Source organism: Scyliorhinus canicula, chromosome 12, assembly GCF_902713615.1.
Source record: "Scyliorhinus canicula chromosome 12, sScyCan1.1, whole genome shotgun sequence".
NCBI classification, from domain to species: domain Eukaryota; kingdom Metazoa; phylum Chordata; class Chondrichthyes; order Carcharhiniformes; family Scyliorhinidae; genus Scyliorhinus; species Scyliorhinus canicula.
The window spans coordinates 119,040,583-119,062,048 of NC_052157.1; the positions used below are offsets into that span (position 1 = coordinate 119,040,583).

At 45.3% G+C, this 21,466-nt stretch overlaps 1 protein-coding gene across 6 annotated transcripts in view; it reads right to left on the reverse strand.

The window, feature by feature from the left end:
- The window catches only part of LOC119974725 (elastin-like), a 290,086-nt gene that overhangs the window by 109,331 nt on the left and 159,289 nt on the right, over nucleotides 1–21,466 (reverse strand). For 5 of the 6 annotated variants that reach the window (XM_038813896.1, XM_038813894.1, XM_038813898.1 and 2 more), the window contains exons 20-21: nucleotides 10,770–10,805; nucleotides 464–544 (exon numbers count right to left, since the gene is read on the reverse strand). In XM_038813896.1, coding sequence (XP_038669824.1) covers nucleotides 464–544; nucleotides 10,770–10,805 — 117 coding nt within the window. The remainder of the gene's footprint in view (nucleotides 1–463; nucleotides 545–10,769; nucleotides 10,806–21,466) is intronic. The other variant, XM_038813895.1, reaches the window with a different exon arrangement.

The window sequence follows — 21,466 nt, forward strand, 5'->3', positions numbered from 1 at the left end:
CATGAGAGGCCTGTCAATATTCAAGTCAGCCTGTCCTCATGCTGTCATGAAGTGGATAATGTAAGGATGTACATGCCAGAGGCCTAATAATCAGTTGTTAATTCATTCTAATGGGGACCCTGACGTTCAACCGTTCCGGTTACCCAGTTTTTTCCTATAACCTTTCCTATAACCACACAGTTCATTTTAATGGACTGGAATATCCAAGGTTGGTGGCCCAGGGGTGGAAAACCTCAGCCATCCAGGAAACTAATGGATTGACGTTCCTTTAACAGACTTTCAAACTGAAAATGGTCAACCTTCCCTTCCAGCATCTTTCATGAGTGCCGCAATCCACAGTTAATTTTCCTTTTGCTTTTGGCATTCATTTCACTGTACAATGTGATAATTAGGATGCGACAGACTTATACAGGCAACAAAGAGTATAATGGAGAAAAATGTATTTCAGAAGACAGCAACTTACCCACTCCGATGCCAGGTTGCACACCTCCAGTACCCAGCTGAATACCTACTCCCGTGCCCGGCTGCACACCTACTCCAATACCTATATTGGGACAATAAGAATTAGAAATTGTGAATTACTTCTTTATAAAATAGTGCAAATTTAGGATTATTTGGCCAATAATGGCTGACAGTGGAATAACATGAACTCCAAATCATGTTCTCTTTTTAATTCCAGATGTTCATTTCCACACACACCAGAGTGTCCCCTCGACAAACCAACAGGCGGACCCATCATCTTAATGAGGAGATGATCGCTTGGATTTGGGGATTTGCATTTGTTAAATAAATAAATGTCACCACTTAAAACAGACTGTTATCCTTCCTGTCCATTAACCTTTATAGCCATGATATGGAGATGCTGGCGTTGGACTGGGGTGAGCTCAGTAAGAAGTCTTACAACACCAGATTGAATGATTCACCTGAGGAAGGAGCAGTGCTCTGAAAGCTAGTGATTCGAAACAAACCTGTTGGACTTTAACCTGTTGTTGTAAGAATTCTTACTGTATTAACCTTTATAGGTTTAAGATGCGAGGGGAAAGGTTTAGAGGAGATGTATGAGGCAGGTAGTGGGTGCCTGGAACTTGCTGCCGGAGGAGGTGGTGGAAGCAGGGCTGATAGTGACGTTTAAGGAGCATCTTGACAATACATGAATAGGATGGGAATAGAGGGATATGGACCCCAAAAATGTAGAAGATTTTAGTTTAGACGGGCAGCATGGTTGGCGCAGGTTGGGAGGGCCGGAGGGCCTGTTCCTGTGCCGTACTTTTCTTTGTTCTTTCTTTGTTCTTTTTTCTTTCATGCAGGAGGGGTTTCTTTCATGCAAGGGGCTGGTTTAGCTCACTCAGCTAAATCGCTGGCTTTTAAAGCAGACCAAGCAGGCCAGCAGCACGGTTCGATTCCCGTATCAGCCTCCCCGGACAGGCGCCGGAATGTGGCGACTAGGGGTTTTTCACAGTAACTTCATTGAAGCCTACTCGTGACAATAAGTGATTTTCATTTCATTTTCAGGATGGAGGAAGTGCTGCATTGTCAGAGGTGCTGTCTTTGGTGAGGTGTTAACTTAAGGCCAATCTGCCTCTGCATGTTGATCTGATCACGATATCCCAAGAAGAACGAGGAGCTATCACGCTATCCCGGTGTCTTTGCCAATGTTAGTTCTTAAATATTATCACGCAAATGGTTTTATTCTTTATTCACTGCATTTGCTGTAGTATGAATGCTTCCTAATGCAGGTTGGTTGCTGTAGTCACCTCCTAACAATAGTAATGCCACTTCAAAAGGTAACTAATTGCTATAAAGCACTTTAGGCTGCTATGTTGTGCTCTGTCAATAAGATCAATAGGGTATCCATCTCCAGAGTGCTAACTTTCTCTGGATAATTGCGCTGTGCTGGGAACCATCTGACAGAAGCGATTTAAATCACTAACTTTCGATGGTTCTGCCAGTTTTACCCTGATAGTTACTCTGAAAGAGTTAGGACGAAGAAAAAAACTTCTAACTTCAGAGTAACTAAACGTCCAGACCCAGCCTAGAATGGGACACACCCAGTTGAACGAACACACCAACCTCACACACGACCCGATCCCCCACTGGCCTGAGCCCCCCCGCCACCCCTGATCTGACCCCTCTCACCAGCCTGACCTGACCTCCTCCACCACCTCCCCCCTTTCCCCAGCCCAAGCTGAACCGACCACCCACCTGCCTGACCCCTGACGACCCGGCCCCCTCTCCCAGTGTGACCCGTTCCGACCCTCACCCCTCCTAGACTGAACCTCCTCTAACTGCTGGCCACCCTCTCTCCTGGACTAACCCCTTCCCTCCCAGACTGATCTCCTCCCCCCCCCCCCCCCCCCCCAACCAGGGCCCTCCCCAGATATCGCCACTCTGCGGAAGCTAGGGACATTATATATAGCAGGAAAATACCGTTCTCTTAAACATGAAGATGTCTTTATCCACAAAGATACAGTAGGAATTTGATAGTTAAGTAGAGTTGTGAATATGTTGGAAGATTTACTTCCACATTTTGCAGCTGAAAGTGCAGCAGCCCCACTTTCAATGACAGAGAATCAACAGGGAATGATAAAAAGGGCGAAGACTGACTGTATACAGACCACTGTTAGCCCAAAGATTCAACAGTTTAAAAATGAAAAGTGGCACCGAGGGGTGGGATCAAAAGAAAGAGAAAAAATATAATTTTTTAAAAAATTGTTGGAGCGCAGCAGCTTCAACAGATTAATTGATCAATAGATTAACAGAAGTTCAGAAATCGCTGGGATCAGAACCAGTAAGGATTTGAGGCAGAAAGCCAACGGAAAGGCCTGTACCGATTTTAAACTGGCAATCCGAGGGGACAGGCTGTGGGCGTGCCATGTGCAGTACATAAGACATGGGGCAGAGAACAAAAGATTATTGTGGTGAATGTGATTCACACTATATATAGTTGCCAATATCACTCCATGTATATATGTTCGTTATCTACCCATTGTAAGTGCAGTTTCACTATCCGACCACCAGGGGGAGTCGCTCTGGGAGTACGCGAGAGTTTGTACTGGGCTCCTCCCTTGGCTCCGCCCAGGACTCCTCCCCCTGGGACCGATGTATAAAGATCAGTGCCTTAGAGCCAGCCTGCCATTTCACCTGAAGTTCAACAACAACTAGGCTGGCTCTATTGTAAGTGCATTAAAGCCTCTGTTCAGATCCAACTACACGTGTTCGCTGAATTGATGGTTCCATCAATTTAATACACTTAAGAAGCTGCCGAAGTAAAGCATGGAATCCACTCTAAAACCAGGACGTCTAGAACTCGATCCGTAGGATGCAGAGGCGAAAGAAACCTTCTGCCACTGGCTGAAATGTTTTAAGGCCTACCTGGCCGAGATCAGCACCGCTGAAACTACGGAGGAACAAAAGCTCAGCCTACTGCACGCGAGGGTAAGCCACAGAATTTCTACACAACTAAATCCAACCGGTTCCTACACCGCTGCGCTGGCGATTTTGGACAAAATGTATATTCGGCCCATGAACGAGGTCTTTGCCCGCCATGTGTTCACGACTCGCTGACAACGGCCTACTGAAACTTTAGCTGAATTTTCACGTGAGTTGAACAATCTCTCAAAGGACTGCAATTACCAGGCCGTAACCGCAGCCGAACATAGGGAGCTTGCTGTGCGGGATGTTTTTGTAGCGGGCCTTCGATCTAACTATGTACGCCAGAGACTATTAGAAAATGGGGCCCAGGGCTTAGAGACTACCGTAGAGGCTGCTATCACAATGGAAGTTTCCTTCCGCAGCCTCAACTCGTTTCCCGCGGACCCCGCTAACCCCACATGGGCCCCCGACCTGAGGACCCCCCAAGCCTGTGCCACAAGGCCCTCCAGCTGTCGCGTTGTCCTACTGTCCCAGTCAAATACTCAAGCTATTCAGCTGCTCCAGCTAATTACTCAGCTTCCCCAGCCAGCTATTCAGCTCGCCAAACCAGTTATTCAACTGCTCCAGCCTGCCACGATTCAGCTCCCCAAACCAGTTATTCAACTGCTCCAGCCTGCCACTATTCAGCTCCCCAAACCAGTTATTCAACTGCTCCAGCCTGCCACTTCTGTGGACAAAGCCAGCACCTGCGGCAGCACTGCTCAGCCTGATCAGTGACCTGCAGCAGCTGCGGGAAGAAAGGCCACTATGCTAGAGTGTGCCTCGGCAGAAGGGCCACATCCCTCAACACCCCAACAGTCCGAAAACATCGCCCCCAGCACCAGCAGGCCCGCGGGTCCCGAAACGCTGCGGCCTACGCTCAGGCTCCGCCCCCTTCCGCCACGTGCGATCCATGGGGGCCGCCATCTTGGCAAACCTCCACCATGCGGCCGACCACGTGCGATTCATGGGGGCCGCCATCTTGGACGCCATCTTCATCACCACCCTCCACGTGCGATCCACGGGCCCTAGCTGCATCCCCAGACTCAAACAGCTCATCGGAGGAGTACGACCTCCCCGGGCAGTCACCACATGGCCCGCAACTCAGCGCAATGTTCCTGCATCAAGCTCGCCAGAACGCAGGGGCATCTACTTGACAGGACGCCTGACTGGAAGAATTCGATTCCCCCGGGCACCCACCATGCGGCCCGCAACTCAACGCGGTCACCCTCGACCAATCTCGCCCCAAGCATCTGAGAAATTCGATGACGGAGGTCCAGATCAACGGGTACAACACGTCGTGCCTCTTCGACTCTGGGAGCAGAGAGCTTCATACACCCAGAGCTGGTAAGACGCTGTTCCCTCCCTATTTATCCCGTCAACCAAACTATCGCCCTCGCTTCGGGCTCCCATTCCATCCAAATCCAAGGCCGCACTACAGCAACGCTAACGATTTGAGGCGCTAGCTATTCCAAATTTAAACTGTATGTCTTGCCCGACCTCTGTGCGCCGCTCCTCTTATGCTTGGATTTCCAATGTAACCTCGAGTCTCACCCTCAGCTTCGGCGGGCCCCTGCCCCCACTCACTATCTGCAGCCTCGCCACGCTGCGCATCGCCCCCCCCTCCTCTCTTCGCGAACCTCACCCCGGATTGCAAACCGGTAGCCACCCGCAGCAGGCGGTACAGCCTGCAGGATAGGGTATTTATCAGAACGGAGGTCCGAAGGCTGCTCAGTGAGGGGATCATAGAGGCCAGTAACAGTCCCTGGAGAGCTCAGGTGGTGGTCGTCAAAACCGGGGAAAAATTTCGCATGGTCGTCGACTATAGCCAGACCATAAATTGCTTTACGCTCCTAGACATGTATCCCCTCCCCAGAATTGCAGACATGGTAAACCAGATCGCCCAATATCGGGTATTTTCCACGGCGGATCTGAAGTCTGCATACCACCAGCTCCCAATCCGCCCGGAGGACCGCCACTACACGGCGTTCGAGGCCGATGGCCGCCTCTTCCATTTCCTCTGGGTTCCCTTCGGCGTCACTAACGGGGTTTCGGTGTTCCAACGCGCAATGGACCGAATGGTAGACCAGTATGGGCTGCGGGCCACGTTTCTGTATCTGGATAATGTCATCATCTGCGGCCATGACCAGCAGGACCACGACGCCAACCTCCACCGTTTTCTCCAGACGGCCCAAAAATTAAACCTTACATATAACAAGGAGAAATGCGTTTTCCGCACAGACTAGCCATCCTCGGCTACGTCGTGGAGAACGGAGTCCTGGGCCCAGACCCGGACCGCATGCGCCCCCTCTTAGAACTCCCCCTCCCCCATGGCCCCAAGGCCCTCAAACGGTGTCATCAATTCAGCAAACACGTGTAGTTGGATCTGAACAGAGGCTTTAATACACTTACAATAGAGCCAGCCTATTCGTCGTTGAACTTCAGGTGAAATGGCAGGCTGGCTCTAAGGCACTGATCTTTATACATCGGTCCCAGGGGGAGGAGTCCTGGGCGGAGCCAAAGGAGGAGCCCAGTACAAACTCTCGCGTACTCCCAGAGCAACTCCCCCTGGTGGTCGGATAGTGCAACTGCACTTACAATGGGTAGATAATGAACATATATACATGGAGTGATATTGGCAACTATATATAGTGTGAATCACATTCACCACAATTATCATAGCTTTCAGCCAAGTTAAAGCTGTTGCAAGTTAAAGCTGATGGAAATTAAAGCTGTAAAAAATTGCTAATCCACCTTGAATGAACTAGACCACTGAATTTGGCAAAGTGGGAGAGCATTCGATTCCGTGAAAATGGCGGGAACGTTTGGCGCGATGGGCTCTTTTAATGAGAACTCAGAGAACTGGAAGTCATATTCAGAGAGATTTTATTATTATATTCAAGCCAAAAAAATTTTGGAAGAGATTAAGGCTCCTGTATTCATAAGTACAACCGGAAGCAAAACTTTTGATTTGCTAGGAAGCTTAGTTCAGCCAGAGATCCCGGAGATAAGACATATCAGGAGCTGGTGAAAATATTAGAAGATAATTATTCACCAAAAGCTCTTGATTATTGTGGAAAGATTTCGTTTTCATCTAAGGAATCAGTTAGAATGTGAAAATATTGCGCAGTTCAATCACAACCCTCAAGCAACTTGCAGAGTTTTCTGAATTTGACGATTTGTTAGATGACACAATTGGAGATCGTTCAGTGCATGGTTTCAAAAATGAGGTTATTCAATGAAGATTATTAATGGGACGTAATCTAAGTCTGAAGACTGCTTGAGATATTGCTGTTTCAATGGAGCTTGTAGCTGAGGAGACCTCTCAGCTCAGAACAAGCACGAGAATCCATAAAGTGGCTAGAAGATGTCTACCCAGCAACAGCCTTGTCATTGATGTACAAAAATGGGCCACTCACAGGCGGATTTCTGGAGCAAGGACACCCAAAGTAATGATTGTGGCAAATTGGCCACCCAGCAAGATTTTATTGGAGTAAAATAACTTCTCCAGAGAAGAACACTCAAAGGAAGATACAGGACCCATTCAAAGGAAGAAACAAACCAAATTTAACTAAGAAAATCCATAATGTGGAAGGAAACAACCACAGTGAAACTAAAACAATCCATTCCGTTGAAGAATTAAAGTTGAATGTGCTCTCAGTCAGGATGAGTCACACCATTTTTGGGTAGTGCCGAAGTTGAATGGGCAACCTACTAAAATGTAGTTAGATACAGTGACTGCCGTCATCCTAATTCCTGAGACCATCTATGAATAGAAACATAGCCACCTGCCTTTAAAATCAGCAGATGTGAGAGCTTGAGGACCTATACTGAGGAAATAGCGCCTCTGAAAGGTTACATCACAGTCAAGGGTGAGTTAATAGGACAAACCACAGAGCTACAACTCCTAGTGGTCCGAGGAAGATTTCCAGCGTTTCTTTGGCTGCTCTTGGCTGGAAAGGATTAAACTGAGTTTGAGTGCTGTCAACAGCTTAGTTTATTCAAAGTCAGACTTACAGACCATAAAGGAGAAATCCAGCAGTGTTTTTGAAGACACTCTGGGGTCTGCGGTACTGAAAACAGGCTGAGAAGATACACATCGGCCAGGAACAGAATCTGTCTCTTGAGACCCTGGCTGGAATCAATACAGGCCATCTGCAAAAGCACTCCAGTCAATGCATAAACTTGTAATCGCTATATGGACTTTGTGATTACCCACTCCAAAGAACAAGACCATGTTATGAATATGTAATATGTAAAGAACAGACAGAAGAAGCCATCAGACTCCATAATGAGCTGATGACTGGTCATACAAGGGAGTGTCAGAGGACAATGGTTCTTGATTGAATCACCATAGATAAACAGGAGTATCCTGTCTTTCCCATTAACAAGTTGGGGTCTGGATGGGACAATGGCCATTGGTGGCCGTTTACCTATCACTCAATCGTAGCATACCAATATAAAGAAAGGAACATCAAACAGATCTTTAGCGATAACCTGAGAGTCCTCCACGCACAACATTCGCAAGAAGAAAGGACCATGGGTTTCAAACCCAGAGAAGGCATCCATATTGAGTGATCATAGCCTGCCTGTCTCTTTCACTCAGTGTGGGTAATACCCAAAGCTCAGCAGTGAGTTTGAGTCATACTTTATTGAGTAAGAGAATTGTGAATAAAATTGTGTTAAACCATGAACCTGTTTTGTCCTTTGTTCATCTCACAAATAAGGGCACCTGGGTAAAACTTTTGAGTAAGTAAACTGGTCGAAAGTATCTGAGGTTTTACGGTACAACAGGTCCATGAAAGATGTACAAGTGTCCCTGAAGATTAAGGAAAACAGCCAGCCGAAATGTCTCAAGGCTAGGGTTGTACCTTGTGCAATACGTCCAAAAGTTGAAGTAGAAATATGGAGATTGGTGGAAACAGGAGTCTTAGAACCCATCACTATGAGAGACTGGGAAACCTTTATTGTACCTGTCATGAAACAGGATGGTACAATACGTATCTGCAGAGATTTTATGCACGAATTAGTTCTTGCTACCATAGATTGAAGATTTGTTCACAGGCATGGAAGGAGGACAGACGTTCAGCAAGATTGACCTATCGCAGGCCTACCTGTAAATGAATGTGACAGTTGAATCTCAACACCTGCTCACCATCATCATTCACAAAGGCCTATTTTGCTACAAGAGATTGCCTTTTGGAATAATGTCAGCCCCAGCTTTATTTCATTGCTCAATGAACCAGATCCTTAGTGGCTTACAAGGGGTGCAGAGCTACCAAGATGATATATTGATCACCAGCACAAACGAATAAGAACATTTAGAAGCTACACTGAAATGACTTCAAATGCATGGGCTTTGTGTCAGGAAAGATAAATATAATTTCTTCCAGACATTTGTACGATATCTTGAACATGTGATTGACAGTAAGGGTCTGTATAAAACACCTAAAAAATGGAAGGTACCATGGAGGCTCCACGACCAATGAATGTTACTAACCCTAGGAATGATGCAAGTTGAATCAAATGCTATGGGAAATTTGTCCAGAATCTGAATCAGAAACCCTTACTTTATTGTGTGCAAAGTAGTCATGGCAATGGACAAAAGAATGTGGAAAAGCATATTAATCTGCAAAAGAAGCACTGAAAAAGTCAGAAGTGTTGGTACCTTTCAACCTGAAGTTACCACTACAACTTGTCTGTGATCCTTCACTGTACGGTGTTGGAGTGGTGGTGTCTTTCAGCGGAAGAAAGATCAATAGATTCTGCATCTCGTATGTTAACAAGTGCAGGATCTAACTACGCTCAGTGGGAGGAGGAGGCACTGAATGTTATATTTGATGTATGGAAATTTCACCAATACCTGTATGGTCCTCACTTCACATTGCTGACAGACCACAGGACCTGAACAGCTTTTTATGGGCAACACAAAGGTATCCCTTCATTGGCAACAAGTAGGCTCCAATGTCAGTTGTTAATCCTATCGGCACATTCTTACAAAATCAACTACTGTAAATCCGAAGATCATACTAATGCGGATGCAGTATCACGCATACCTTTAACAGCTGGTCAAATAGCACCGAGTCATGATAATATTTTTTACTGCTCACAGATTGAGAATATTCCAGTGACTGCAGCTCAAGTCCAAAGAGGTACCAGAAATAATCCGGTGATGGAGAAGGTACTGGAAATGTTATTAAAAGGGAGGATAGCAGGGAAACATCTTGAATTAAAGCCCTACATTTGCAGGAGACTCAAATTAACAACACAGGACGGCAGATGCCTGTTGTGAGGGATGAGAGTAATTATTCAATCAAATTTACGACAAAAGGTTTTGGAGCAGTTGCATGAAGGACACCCAGGCATAGTGCGAATGAAGCAACTAGCACAAAGTTACTTTTGGTGGCCAGGAATTGATGCCAAATAAAAGAGAAAGCAGGACTGTGCCAGTCATGTGCGCGGGTAAGGAACACGCCACCATCTACCCCATTGTATGCTTTGGAGTGGCCGGCAATGCCGTGGCAACGTCGACACATTGACTTTGCTCGTCCAGTCCAGGGGCCCATTTTCATGGTCATTGTAGACGTACACTCTAAGTGGCCTGAGGTGGTCATAATAACGTCAACTACTAGTCTTCCCTCGGAATAATTGACTGTAACGCCTTCCAGGGTAGAGACATCTACTAGCGATGTTGAAAATACATCTATGGTCAAGAATGACAAAGTCCTGGAAGTACGCAGGCAACCATTGAGAAATAGACGGCCACCTCATGGTCTATCTTATTGACTGTGTTATTACAATGTAATGAATGATATCTGCACTTGTATATAGATGTAAATGACTTTTGTTAATGTACTCATTATTAGTTGTCTTAGACCTTAGAAGTAAAAGGGGGAAGGCTGTTATATTAGTTATTAGTTGTGTTAGACCGTAGAAGTAAAAGGAGAGGGATGTTTTATATGTGGGCTATTGTATTTGTGTGCAATGTCTCTTTAAGATCTGAGTCACGTGACTTGTGTGATGACCTTTCGGGCTATTAGCCACTTGAATGAGAAATCTTGTATGGTGAATACCCAGTCAATAAACCCCTGTTAATCTTGTATCAAACCACCATAATTCTGCAATCCTATTTTCTTTGTACTGTTAGTCTAAAGCTACAAATAATTTATCACTGAAATTATAAAAGGTTTCAATCAAGTACAGAAAATGTCGTTAACGTGATGCCAATGGTTTTGGGCATGTGTTTTTTTAATGATTGCTATTCTCCAATTGCAATATTGATGGAGAATAAGAGGAGCAATACATCTAATTTGGAGGGAATGGGCTCGATCGGCAACTTGGTGGATAAATGTCCTTACCTCCTTGAACTCCAGGCTGAACACCTCCTGGAGAACCTGCATTAACAATACAAAAATGGATCTCTTAATATATTGGGTTGGCTAATTTAAACAACACCTTTTATTTGATGGTAAATTGTACTGACTAAAGGGGGCTGGAAGACTTACAATGATTACATATTATTCAAAGGCCCACATGTACATTAACTTGGACTGAGACCAGGCAAGCTGGGACGGCGGGGCCTTGGGTTTCGCCCGCATAGCAGGCATACTCCAGGTGAAAGGTGTCATCGAACTGCACCCACGTGACTCTGCACTCCCCATGGCAGCATGGGATGGCATTTGTGATCCGCAAGGGATACCACTCCCTCAATGTTCAGCCTATCTAAGCACGCAATGCACATCATGCAGGTGTGTGCCCATTTCCCAGGGAGTGTCCATCATAGTTACATCTTGCAGCTCTCAAAGATCTCAGCCATCTTTGAGAGAGGTGGCTAATGACGCTAGTGCGGAGGCCACAAACACCCTCTGAGACTCGCTGCAACAAGGTTCATGCGTCAATGCACACACTGGTTTAGCAGGCGATTGAACTGCTCAAGATATGGTCCTGGTGCCGGGATCGGTTGGAGGGAGCCCACCAATACAGCCCCTAGAAGGTGTCCCACATTATTGAGTCTGCTCGGCACAACCTGGCACTGCAGCAGGGAGACCAATTGGACCAGGCGGAGATGGAAGAGGTTCACATCTCCTCAGATGAGTAGTTTAAGGAGGGCAGCGGGAGTCCACACATTGAGGAGGAGGGGAGAATGATCTTGGGCGATGGCCAGCACCTGCATGGTGCAAAGGGCTAGGGACACCCTCATGGCATCATTGCGGATGACCATAACTAGCGAGTGAAGAGCTCTCCCACCATGCAGGCTGACATCAAATCACAAATGTGGTACCTGCGGGAGGTCCTCATGATAGTTCCTACATTTATGTTCAGAGCGCTAACGCCATTGGCCGGAAGAATGATGATGCATGGGGGACAGAGCGATACTCCTCTGAAATGTTTGACTCATGCCTTACAGAGATCTGAAAGTGTCCTGCCAATGACTGGGCTTATCGTGGGGTTGAGAGTCACTGGAATGCAAATCTCAGCTTCTCCTACCCCTCCGAGTTCAGGGGACTAATTTTTTTCTTCACCTTACATACAAGGTGGGCAGCCTCTCAACACTGTCAGCCCTTGGCATCCTCATCACTAGAGAAGACAGACATGAGAGGCTTGAGCGTTGATGTTGTGTGGGGGAGGGGCCTGTACCCTTTTTACGAATTGGGGGGGGGGGGGGGGGGCGTGCCTGCAGCAGCGCCTCTTTACTGTGTCATCAATATGGGAGGTGTGAGAGACATAGGTTATCCATGAAGGCTCTACCTTGCTCCTCAGCTGAGGTGTGGTGATTCTCTTTTTTTTTAATTTAGATTAGCCAATTATTTTTTCCAATTAAGGGGCAATTTAGCGTGGCCAATCCACCTACTCTGCACATTTTTGGGTTGTGGGGGCGAAACCCACGCAGACACGGGGAGAACGTGCAAACTCCACACGGACAGTGACCCAGAGCCGGGATCGAACCTGGGACCTCAGCGCCGTGAGGCGGTTGTGCTAACCACTAGGCCACCGTGCTGCCCTGTGATTCTCTTTTTAAATCACTCCTAGTCAGCTGTCCCCCTCAAAGGGGAAAGTAGCCTCTGCTCATCTGGGGCAATGGCAACTTTACTTACTTACCTGAGGTACAGCGGTGCTACTCAGGCTGTGTAGTCACGTTCCCCATTTGCATTCATTTAAATGTGCATATTGGCACACTATGCCTTCTAGTCTGCCCCAAGTTAAATTGTTCATTCACATGCCCAGACAGTGCCAGGGAGCATTGCCTGGGGGTGGGGGTGGAAGGAAGCTTAACCATTTAAAAAATAAATCAGGCACCCTTTAAAAATAGCAACCCCGATCTTTTAAAAAACAGAGGTTGCTAGTGGGGCAGGTTCATTCAGAGACCACTCCGCCAGTGTGACATTGTTGAACCCGCCCCATCACCTTTTTTTTGACAAAGTGTTCAAACACATGGCAGTTCTGATAAAGATTATTGAACTTTTGTGGACAGGTTCGGAGGTAGGAGTTCCAACAATAGTATGGTGATGATGGAGGTGGTGGTAGTGGTGGGGGCGGGGCGGGGGTGTGTGTAAGCATTGGGAGAGGATCCCAATTAAAGCTCATCCCATCCCTCCACCACTGGCTTTTTACTCCTGCCAACATGAGTTGCCACCAAACGGGAAGAATGGCAGGTCAATCCTGGTAGCTTGCAGGGATGAGAGGGGCGGGATGGGTGGTCCTCCTTGATGAGTGCTCCATGGCACAAGGGGCCCACCAGCAGCAACAATTATCCAATCCCCTGTCATCCCACCCCCAATCTCCGAGGCCTGCCTGGCGCTGTCTTTCCCCAAAATACCTCAACAATCTTCACAGGTGACTTGGCATTGTGGCACCCTCTGCCAAATGATGCAGCCTCACTCAGCAGTGGGCACTGTTGGCAGTGGCACTGCCGAGGCTGGTGAGCTGCCTGCCATCTCATTCAGCGGGCTGCTCTCGGAGGATTGGCTGTCATCCGCAATTGGATGGTGACAGTAGTGGCAGCTGAGTTAATTGATGTTGCCCGCAAAATGCTGCCCTAGGGTCCCGCTACCCACTGGTGCTGCATCAGTTCCCTCTTTCAATTCCAGAAATAGGGGCTTGATCCTCTCTGACATATTTAAACCCGTTAACTCTGTGGGCTGGAATTAATGGCTGTGGCTCTGTGCCTCTCCACACAACACTGCCGCGGCCATTCTGGGATTAAATCCTAATCATTCAGTGACCTGTCTGCCTTTGGGGTTACCGAAGCCTTCAGGACGAGGGGCCCACCTCCATGAGCTGCTGGCCAATCAGAGACCAGTACTGGTCTTCAGTACCAGCAGTGCTACCAGGGGAGCAGTCGCCATTGCTGGTAATGCATGGAGCCTGGATGGAGGATCATCATTGGAGCCCTGGAACCCAAGGAGGATTTCCATGGACATTCAGGCAAGGTGCCCAAGCAGGAGGGCCCCCACCACAGGCTGCGGGCCTTAATTGGCTGCTTAAGGGCCTCAACTAGCCTACGGTGGAACGTTGGTGTTATCCCTCTCTGCCCTGAACATAACTGGGGGGAGTGGGGATGGTAATGGGCTCTCCACACCTTGCCTTCCCACCCCTTTAAAATGGCATCCCCACCTCCTGGCCCCTTTCTCGGGGGAACATTAAATTTCAATTGAATTCTCTTTCCACAGAGGTTGCTAGCCCTGCTGAGTATTTCCAACATTTTCTATTTCTATTTCATTTCAAGTCATTCTAATTCTCATCCAGCAAGCCTGCTCTGATCACTTGCTGAGTCCTGGCTGATGTCTGGAATCTGGCAGCTCAAGTCTTGGCAGATTCCACCCTCTGTTCCATACTATGACGGCTCCCTCTACATCACTAGCCTTGTAGGGATGGGCAAACGGTCAGGCCACAAAATGAGAAATGTGAAACACTGAGTGAGAATTTCAAAGAGAGAGAAGCCCCAAAATTTGACAGGACAAAGAAAAGCTTTCCTTACATAGAAACATGAACAATGGGAGCTGGAGGATGCCATTTGGCCCTTTGGGCCTGCTCCATCATTCACTATTGTCATGGCTGATCTTCTTTCTTAACGCCACACTCCCGTGCGCTCCCCATTCCCCTTAATGCCTTAAGAGTTGAGAAATCTATCAATTTCCTTCTCAAATGCACTGAGTGACTTGGCCTCCTCAGTATTCTGTGGTCGTGAATTCTATTGGTTCACCACCCTTTGGGTGAAAAGGTTTTTCCTAAACTCAGTCCTAAATGGCCAACCCCGTAGCCTGAGACTGTGACCCCTAATTCTAAACTCCACCGCCCCCTCCCCCGCCCACACACCCCCAGCCAGAGGATACAACACACAGAACATAGAACATACAGTGCAGAAGGAGGCCATTCAACCCGTTGAGTCGGCACCGACCCAGTTAAGCCCTCACTTCCACCCTATCCCCGTAAACCAATAACCCCATCTAACCTTTTTGGTCACTAAGGGCACTTTATCATGGCCAATCTACCTAACCTGCACGTCTTAGGGCAGCACGGTAGCACAAGTGGATAGCATTGTGGCTTCACAGCGCCAGGGTCCCAGGTTCGATTCCCCGCTGGGTCACTGTCTGTGTGGAGTCTGCACGTTCTCCCCGTGTCTGCGTAGGTTTCCTCCGGGTGCTCCGGTTTCCTCCCACAGTCCAAAGACGTACAGGTTAGGTGGATTGGCCATGATAAATTGCCCTTAGTGACCCAAAAGGTTAGGAGGGGTTATTGGGATCCCGGGATAGGGTGGAAGTGAGGGATTAAGTGGGTCGGTGCAGACTCGATGGGCTGAATGGCCTCCTTCTGCACTGCATGTTCTATGTTCTATATCTTTGGACTGTGGGAGGAAATCGGAGCACCCGGAGGAAACCCACGCAGGTACGGGGAGAACGTGCAGACCCCGCACAGACAGTGACCCAGCGGGGATTCGTACCTGGGACACTGGCGCTGTGAAGCCACAGTGCTAACCACTGTGCTACCCTCCCGGCATCTAGTCTGTCCAGCCTTGTCAGAATTTCAATAAAGTTGCGTCTCTTTTTTCTAAATACCTGTAAATATAAGCCTAGTTGACCCAATGTCTTGTCATACGACAATCCTGCCATCGCAAGAATCAGTCTGCAAAACCTTTGTTGCACTCCGTCCATGGCAAATATATCCTTTCTCAGGTAAGGAGGCCAAAACTGCACTCAATACTCCAGGCATTGTCTCACCAAGGCCTTTTCGGCTGGAGTACCATTGGTTCCTGCACTCAAGTCCTCTTGCAACGAAGGCCAACATACCATTTGCCTTCCTAACTGCTTGCCGTACCTGCATACTTGCTTTCAGTGACTGGTGTACAAGGACGCCCAGATCTCTTTAGACATCAACATTTCCTAATCCATCACCATTTCAATCTCACACTCTTGTTTGATTGTTCCTTCCGAAAGGGGAACTTCACATTTATCCACATTATACGGCATCTGCCATGTACTTGTCCACTCATGCAACTTGACAAAATCACCCCGAGCAGCTGAAGTAATGGTTGATGATTCTGACTGGTCTCACAAAGATGTGAGCAGCAGCACCTTGCGACCTGACAAAGAAACTGGAGAGATCGGAGGTGTGACAATGAAGAGAACACTGATTGGAGTGAGAAAATAGAAGAAATGAAAAGACAGATACTCCTCAGGATGTATCCTCAAAGAAGACGGTATGGAGAATAAGTATTATTCAAGGGGGTCAACATATTAATTTTGTCATTAGAGGTGTCATGTCGAGGCAAAATGTTGGAAATTAAAAAGTAAAGCCGTGGCCTTTGTGGGAGTGTACAGGGACTTTGAAAAATGTAGTACCACTAGGTGGTGCTTGCGACACACTAGTAGCTATAAAAGTATTTACTCTTGGAAAAAACCCGAGCATAAAGAATTACAGGAATTAGGCATTCAAGGGTGAAGTCTCCACATTTTTGCCTAGTAAAGCAGGCAAACAAATTAATACTTGTCCAACTCATCGTGATAGGTGAAGGGAATCTCCCTCTAGATGGTACACTACTTAAAAATGTATTGATTAAGGGAATTCACTGAGGTATTTTAGCCAGCCTGTTGTGTGAAGTTAATTTAAAATGTTATTTCATTTCCAGTATTATGCTTGTGGGAAAGTTGCTTGTTAATAGTTTTGATTTTATATTGGGAAATGACTTTGCTGGAGATAAAGTGGCGGCTCCAACGATGTTAGGCAAGCCCAGTGAAACTGTTGAAATTGAAAATGTAGAAGAGAAATCACCTGACAGATGGAAATCGAGGACCATCTGTAACCCTGCAGTGACAATCAATGTTTCAACTAAAGATGTGTCCACAGAGTAAAAAGGTCAGACTGCTAATGCTAAAGAGACATTGGAACTCATATGGACAACAAATACTTAATATTAATAGCATCTGGAAATGAATTACAACTGTCTGATTAAACATGCAGGCATTCCCAAAGCAAGAGGTCACAAAACATGCAGCAGCATTAGAGTAAATTCTCACCCTAATGCAGCGCTCAAAGCTAATAAGGAACATAGGAAAGCAATGCTTTAAAACTAATTGCACCAGTGCAACCAAACTTGGTATCATAGAATTATGATGAAGGATTCATATGTTTGACTGCAAATTAAAACTTCAAAATGGTTTAGCAATTGCTTTGGCAAGACAAGAATTGAAGAAAGCATGTGCTGAGTGAGTAAACCAAAAACACAAAAATTAATTTAAAAGAATTCATGAACTGATTAAAAATGTATGTCAGGCTTTTCTGACTGGTCATCAATGTGACCTTAAGGAGTTTCTTAAAGCAACGAAGGAGGCTTTGTTAAACTTGCGTTTTCTTAAATAAAGGGGGAAAACCTTAAAAAATAAAAGTAATCCTGCATTTAAAAAGGAGGAAGACAATTCGGCTGAATGGTTGGCTGAGATGTCCTTTAATAACTTGGATATTAAAGAAAATACACCCATGAAAATGAATGGCCATCAGGAATTAAAACCTGAACTAGATGGGCGGCATGGTGGCACAGTAGTTAGCACTGCTGCCTCACAGCAGGGGGACCTGGGTCAATTTTGACCTTGGGTGACTGACTGTGTTTTCACGTTCTTCCCGTGTCTGCGTAGGTTTCCTCCGGGTGCTCAGATTTTCTCCCACAGTCCAAAGATTTGCAGGCTAGGTGGATTGGCCATGCAAAATCTTCGTTTCCAAAAGATTAGGTGGGGTTACTGGGTTACATGGATAGGGCGGGGTCATAGGCCTAGGTATGGTGCTCCTTTGGAGGGTGCAGATTCGATGGGTCTCCTTCTGCACTATCGTGATTCTATGATTCTATAAAAGGCTGTACTGGAAGGTCAATACCCTGATAAAAGTGTAGTGTCTGATTTTTAAAGAAGAACAAAATTAATTCTTGAAAGCAGAGGGTTAGAAGCATTATGGCAGAGAATTTCTTCTCGGTTTATGATTCATACCTGTCAGCACCAGAAGTCCTGAGGGATTATCAGAAATCAACAATATTGTTCTTGATAAAATTAACCAGACAAAATCAAATATCCAATTTTCTAACACAGGATATGGAAAAGCTGCAAAGCCTACTCAAAATGAGAAAAGGGATTTGCTATCATGAATATAAGAAGGTGAAGCCACCTCTAGTCAAGTGAATGCTCATTTAGAAGGAAGTTGGAATTCCTATTACTCATGAACTGAACTTTAAATCTTAATTGCCACATGAGATTTGGCATGACGGGTTAAGCCTCATTACACCGTCAAGACAGACTGTTCAATAATGAAACGTAACAAGGGAGAGAATATTGCTTGTTCTGTATGGAGCAAGGTCATTGTTAAGGTGTTTACATTATTGAGTTTGATACTGTTGTAGAAATAAATTTTTGTAGTAATAATTCTCTGTCATAATGCTTCTAACCTTCCAACAAAGTATTTTGGTGAGATGGTTACAAATGGATGTTTGATGAAATGGTGATGGTTTGAACTGTCTCTTTGATTAAAGACCAAATGGAGCAATAAAGAGTCATTTGATCTGCTGAGTTCTGCCTAATAACAAGCCTGTGTGGTTTGATTATGATGGGAACCGAGGGCAAGAATAAATGCATGTCCGACGTTTAATAGTTTAAAACAAAGGCAGAAATAAGAAAGACTGTGACTGAGCAGCAGTCTGAAGAGGGAAAAGGCATTTTTTTTCTGTTAGCTACCATGCAGAATGCATGGGGAAAGCTTGTCTACTGATCAAAGAGAAGGAACCACAGCAATTAAGGACACTGGAGGATTTCCCCTTGCAGGGAGGGAGGAATGAATCATTGGAGTGAATCTGATAGCCGAAAGTCAGTTTGGGAATTCTTAGGAAACAAAGAAAAGACATTCAGCGATCGCTGCATAATAAAATTTAGCAAAATAATGAGAAAAATAAACCCATTGGAAGCCGGGATTGACTTTAGACAGTTTTCTAAAAAGACTGCAATTCTGCAGAGAGCAAAACTGTAATGCCTAGGTATATGGTCTGGAGTTATCAGTCATGTTTGTGAATTCCAGTAATAGTATGTGGTGGAAGTGTGACCATAAGGCTTTTACGTCAATCAAGTTTAGTCTGAAGACAGCTCAACAGGTTAACAGATTCTCCACATCCCACTGTTACAGTTGTGTCTATTTATACTGTTGTTTCAGCATAACCATTTAAACTGTGCCTACTTATAGGTAAGCCAATGTTTAATTAAACCGTGTCCATTTCTAGTTGAGCTAATGCGTATCATCTGTGTTTAACAATGTCATGCTACACTGCATAGCAGCAGGGTAAACAGATATTTACTTAAGTGAAGTGAGGAACAATAAGAGTATAGAATGATAGGTGTTAAAACTAAAGAAGGTGGGAGTTCAAAATAGAGACTTAAGAATGTATATTACACTTATATGCTAAAAGCATGACATCTGGGAGGGGTTGTTTGGACAGGATGAGGTAAAAAGGGATAAACGATATATCAGTGGCAGCGTTAGTTCTGTATTGGTTTGTCTATCTTTTCCCACATACACCAAATGGCAAAATAAACAATTAAGAACCAGCATTACAAGATACCCTTCTGGGTTTTGGGGTACCATTGCATCTAACATCGGTGGGACACGCAACAACCCTTCCTCTTTCGAATGATTACCTGGCCAAATACAGGTTGAAAGAATGAAAGGAATGGATAGAATAGTGGGAATAATCTATTAAAAAAGCAGAAATAGACAACTGAAAATTTAAAAGGTACCATTCGTTAGTATTCATTTGCTGAATGTTACTTACAGAGGAACATACCATTCATACTATGGACACTATTGGACTTAAAATTAAGCTTCTTTAGATAGTCTTATTTAACTTGAAAAATCATTCTTCATATCTCATGCCTCCATAAGTTTCCCATTTTTGCAGTTACACTTGCAATTTAAATCCATTACATATCCCATCAAGCCTTATCCACCATACTCTACAATTTGATGTCACAATCTTCCAACATTTTCAACTAAAATGCTTCATTAATGTATTCCTGAGTTACAAAGCAGATAGTTCCATTATTTTTTTAATGGTCTAGGAGAAACATTTCTTCTGGATTAATTTGAATTTTTATACTTTCTCCACATACTTGAAGATCACTCTGGATTGAAACTTTACGCAGATGGAGATACGGTCCATCTCACGAAAATGGCAGCAGAGGCCCGAATCTGAAAGTCTTGCCCCCAATACTGGCCTTCGCCTTTTCCACAGGAGTAAGGGTGGGAGTGGAGGGGGAGGGAAGAATTTGTATATCCATGGTTCCCCGAGGTGACTGCTCATATAAATAAGAAGTTACATCCACTCATGTGTGATTTTGGTAAGGCGGGTGACTAAAACTCGCAACGTGTAGATTAGACTTGCTGGGAGGAGGTCTGAACCTTGTGAATTTATTTGGTTCGCCAGAGTAACCATTTTGAGAGTTAAGGTGCCCCTTTTGAAATAGACCCAGAACAGCTTTGTGGGGGAGATAAGGTGCCCTTTGGGACTGTCAAAGGTAGACATGAAAGTGTTTAAAAAGTGCATAAGCTCAAAGCTGTCCAAGAACTGTTAAAGTTGTCAAAGAACTGTCAAGCTGAAAAAGAACTCTCAAAACTCATTGGAACCGTCAAAGTTCATTGGAAATTTCAAAGCTGTCAAGGGATTTAATTCTGCTGGGCTTTAAATTTAAAGAAGTATGGAGTTTAAAAAACATCAGTGCAGGGTATTTAATTCTGTTGACATACGACTGCAGGTTATCTTTATGGGATTTGTGCTGCATAACTGATTTTACAATCTGACATTATTACAGTGGAGTACTTATAAGTGAGCAGTTTAATGAACCGCTCTGAATAATTATACAATAGAGATGTTTGTTTTCATAAAAGATTAAGAACTTAAATGAAATGTTTCTGATCATAAGGAAATGGATTAATTTAATATTTTTTTCATTAGCTATTTGTTGATTGAAATTCAATGTATCGTTTATTTTGTCTCGGTGCCTTTTTAATAGTGACCTCATCAATTGGCACATAATATTATTTTGTGTCAGCACAGCTCCCCAGGTTTGCCCATGGATACTAGATGAGCTGGCATGGTGGGGGTCATGGGCTAAAAGTGGGCGCATGAGTTTGCATAAATTGGCAAAGAGGCTTTAAAAGGCCATTGGAGTGGGTTCAGTGCAATAGGGAGTAAGATATTCCATGAGGAGTGGGGACAGGGGTATAGATAGGAATGGAAGATATTGGTGTCAGTGGGTAGGTGGATGGGTGGGGGCATGAGATGGCATGCATTGGCATAGATGGAGCATATGAAGTGTGTGGAGGTATGAGAGAGGTGAGGACTGGAAGGGGTCTTTTTTCCATCTATCACACAGTGTTTGTAAACAAAGGCATGCCTTCTGGCCAGCTTGTCTCCACACCCAGCATCCTTTGCATTTGTTCCAGACACAGCGGGCTTCTAATCAAGCTCACTAGCACTAAAATCAAATGTCAACTTATAGGCCACTTCTCCCTGGCTAGGTTTGTGTAATCG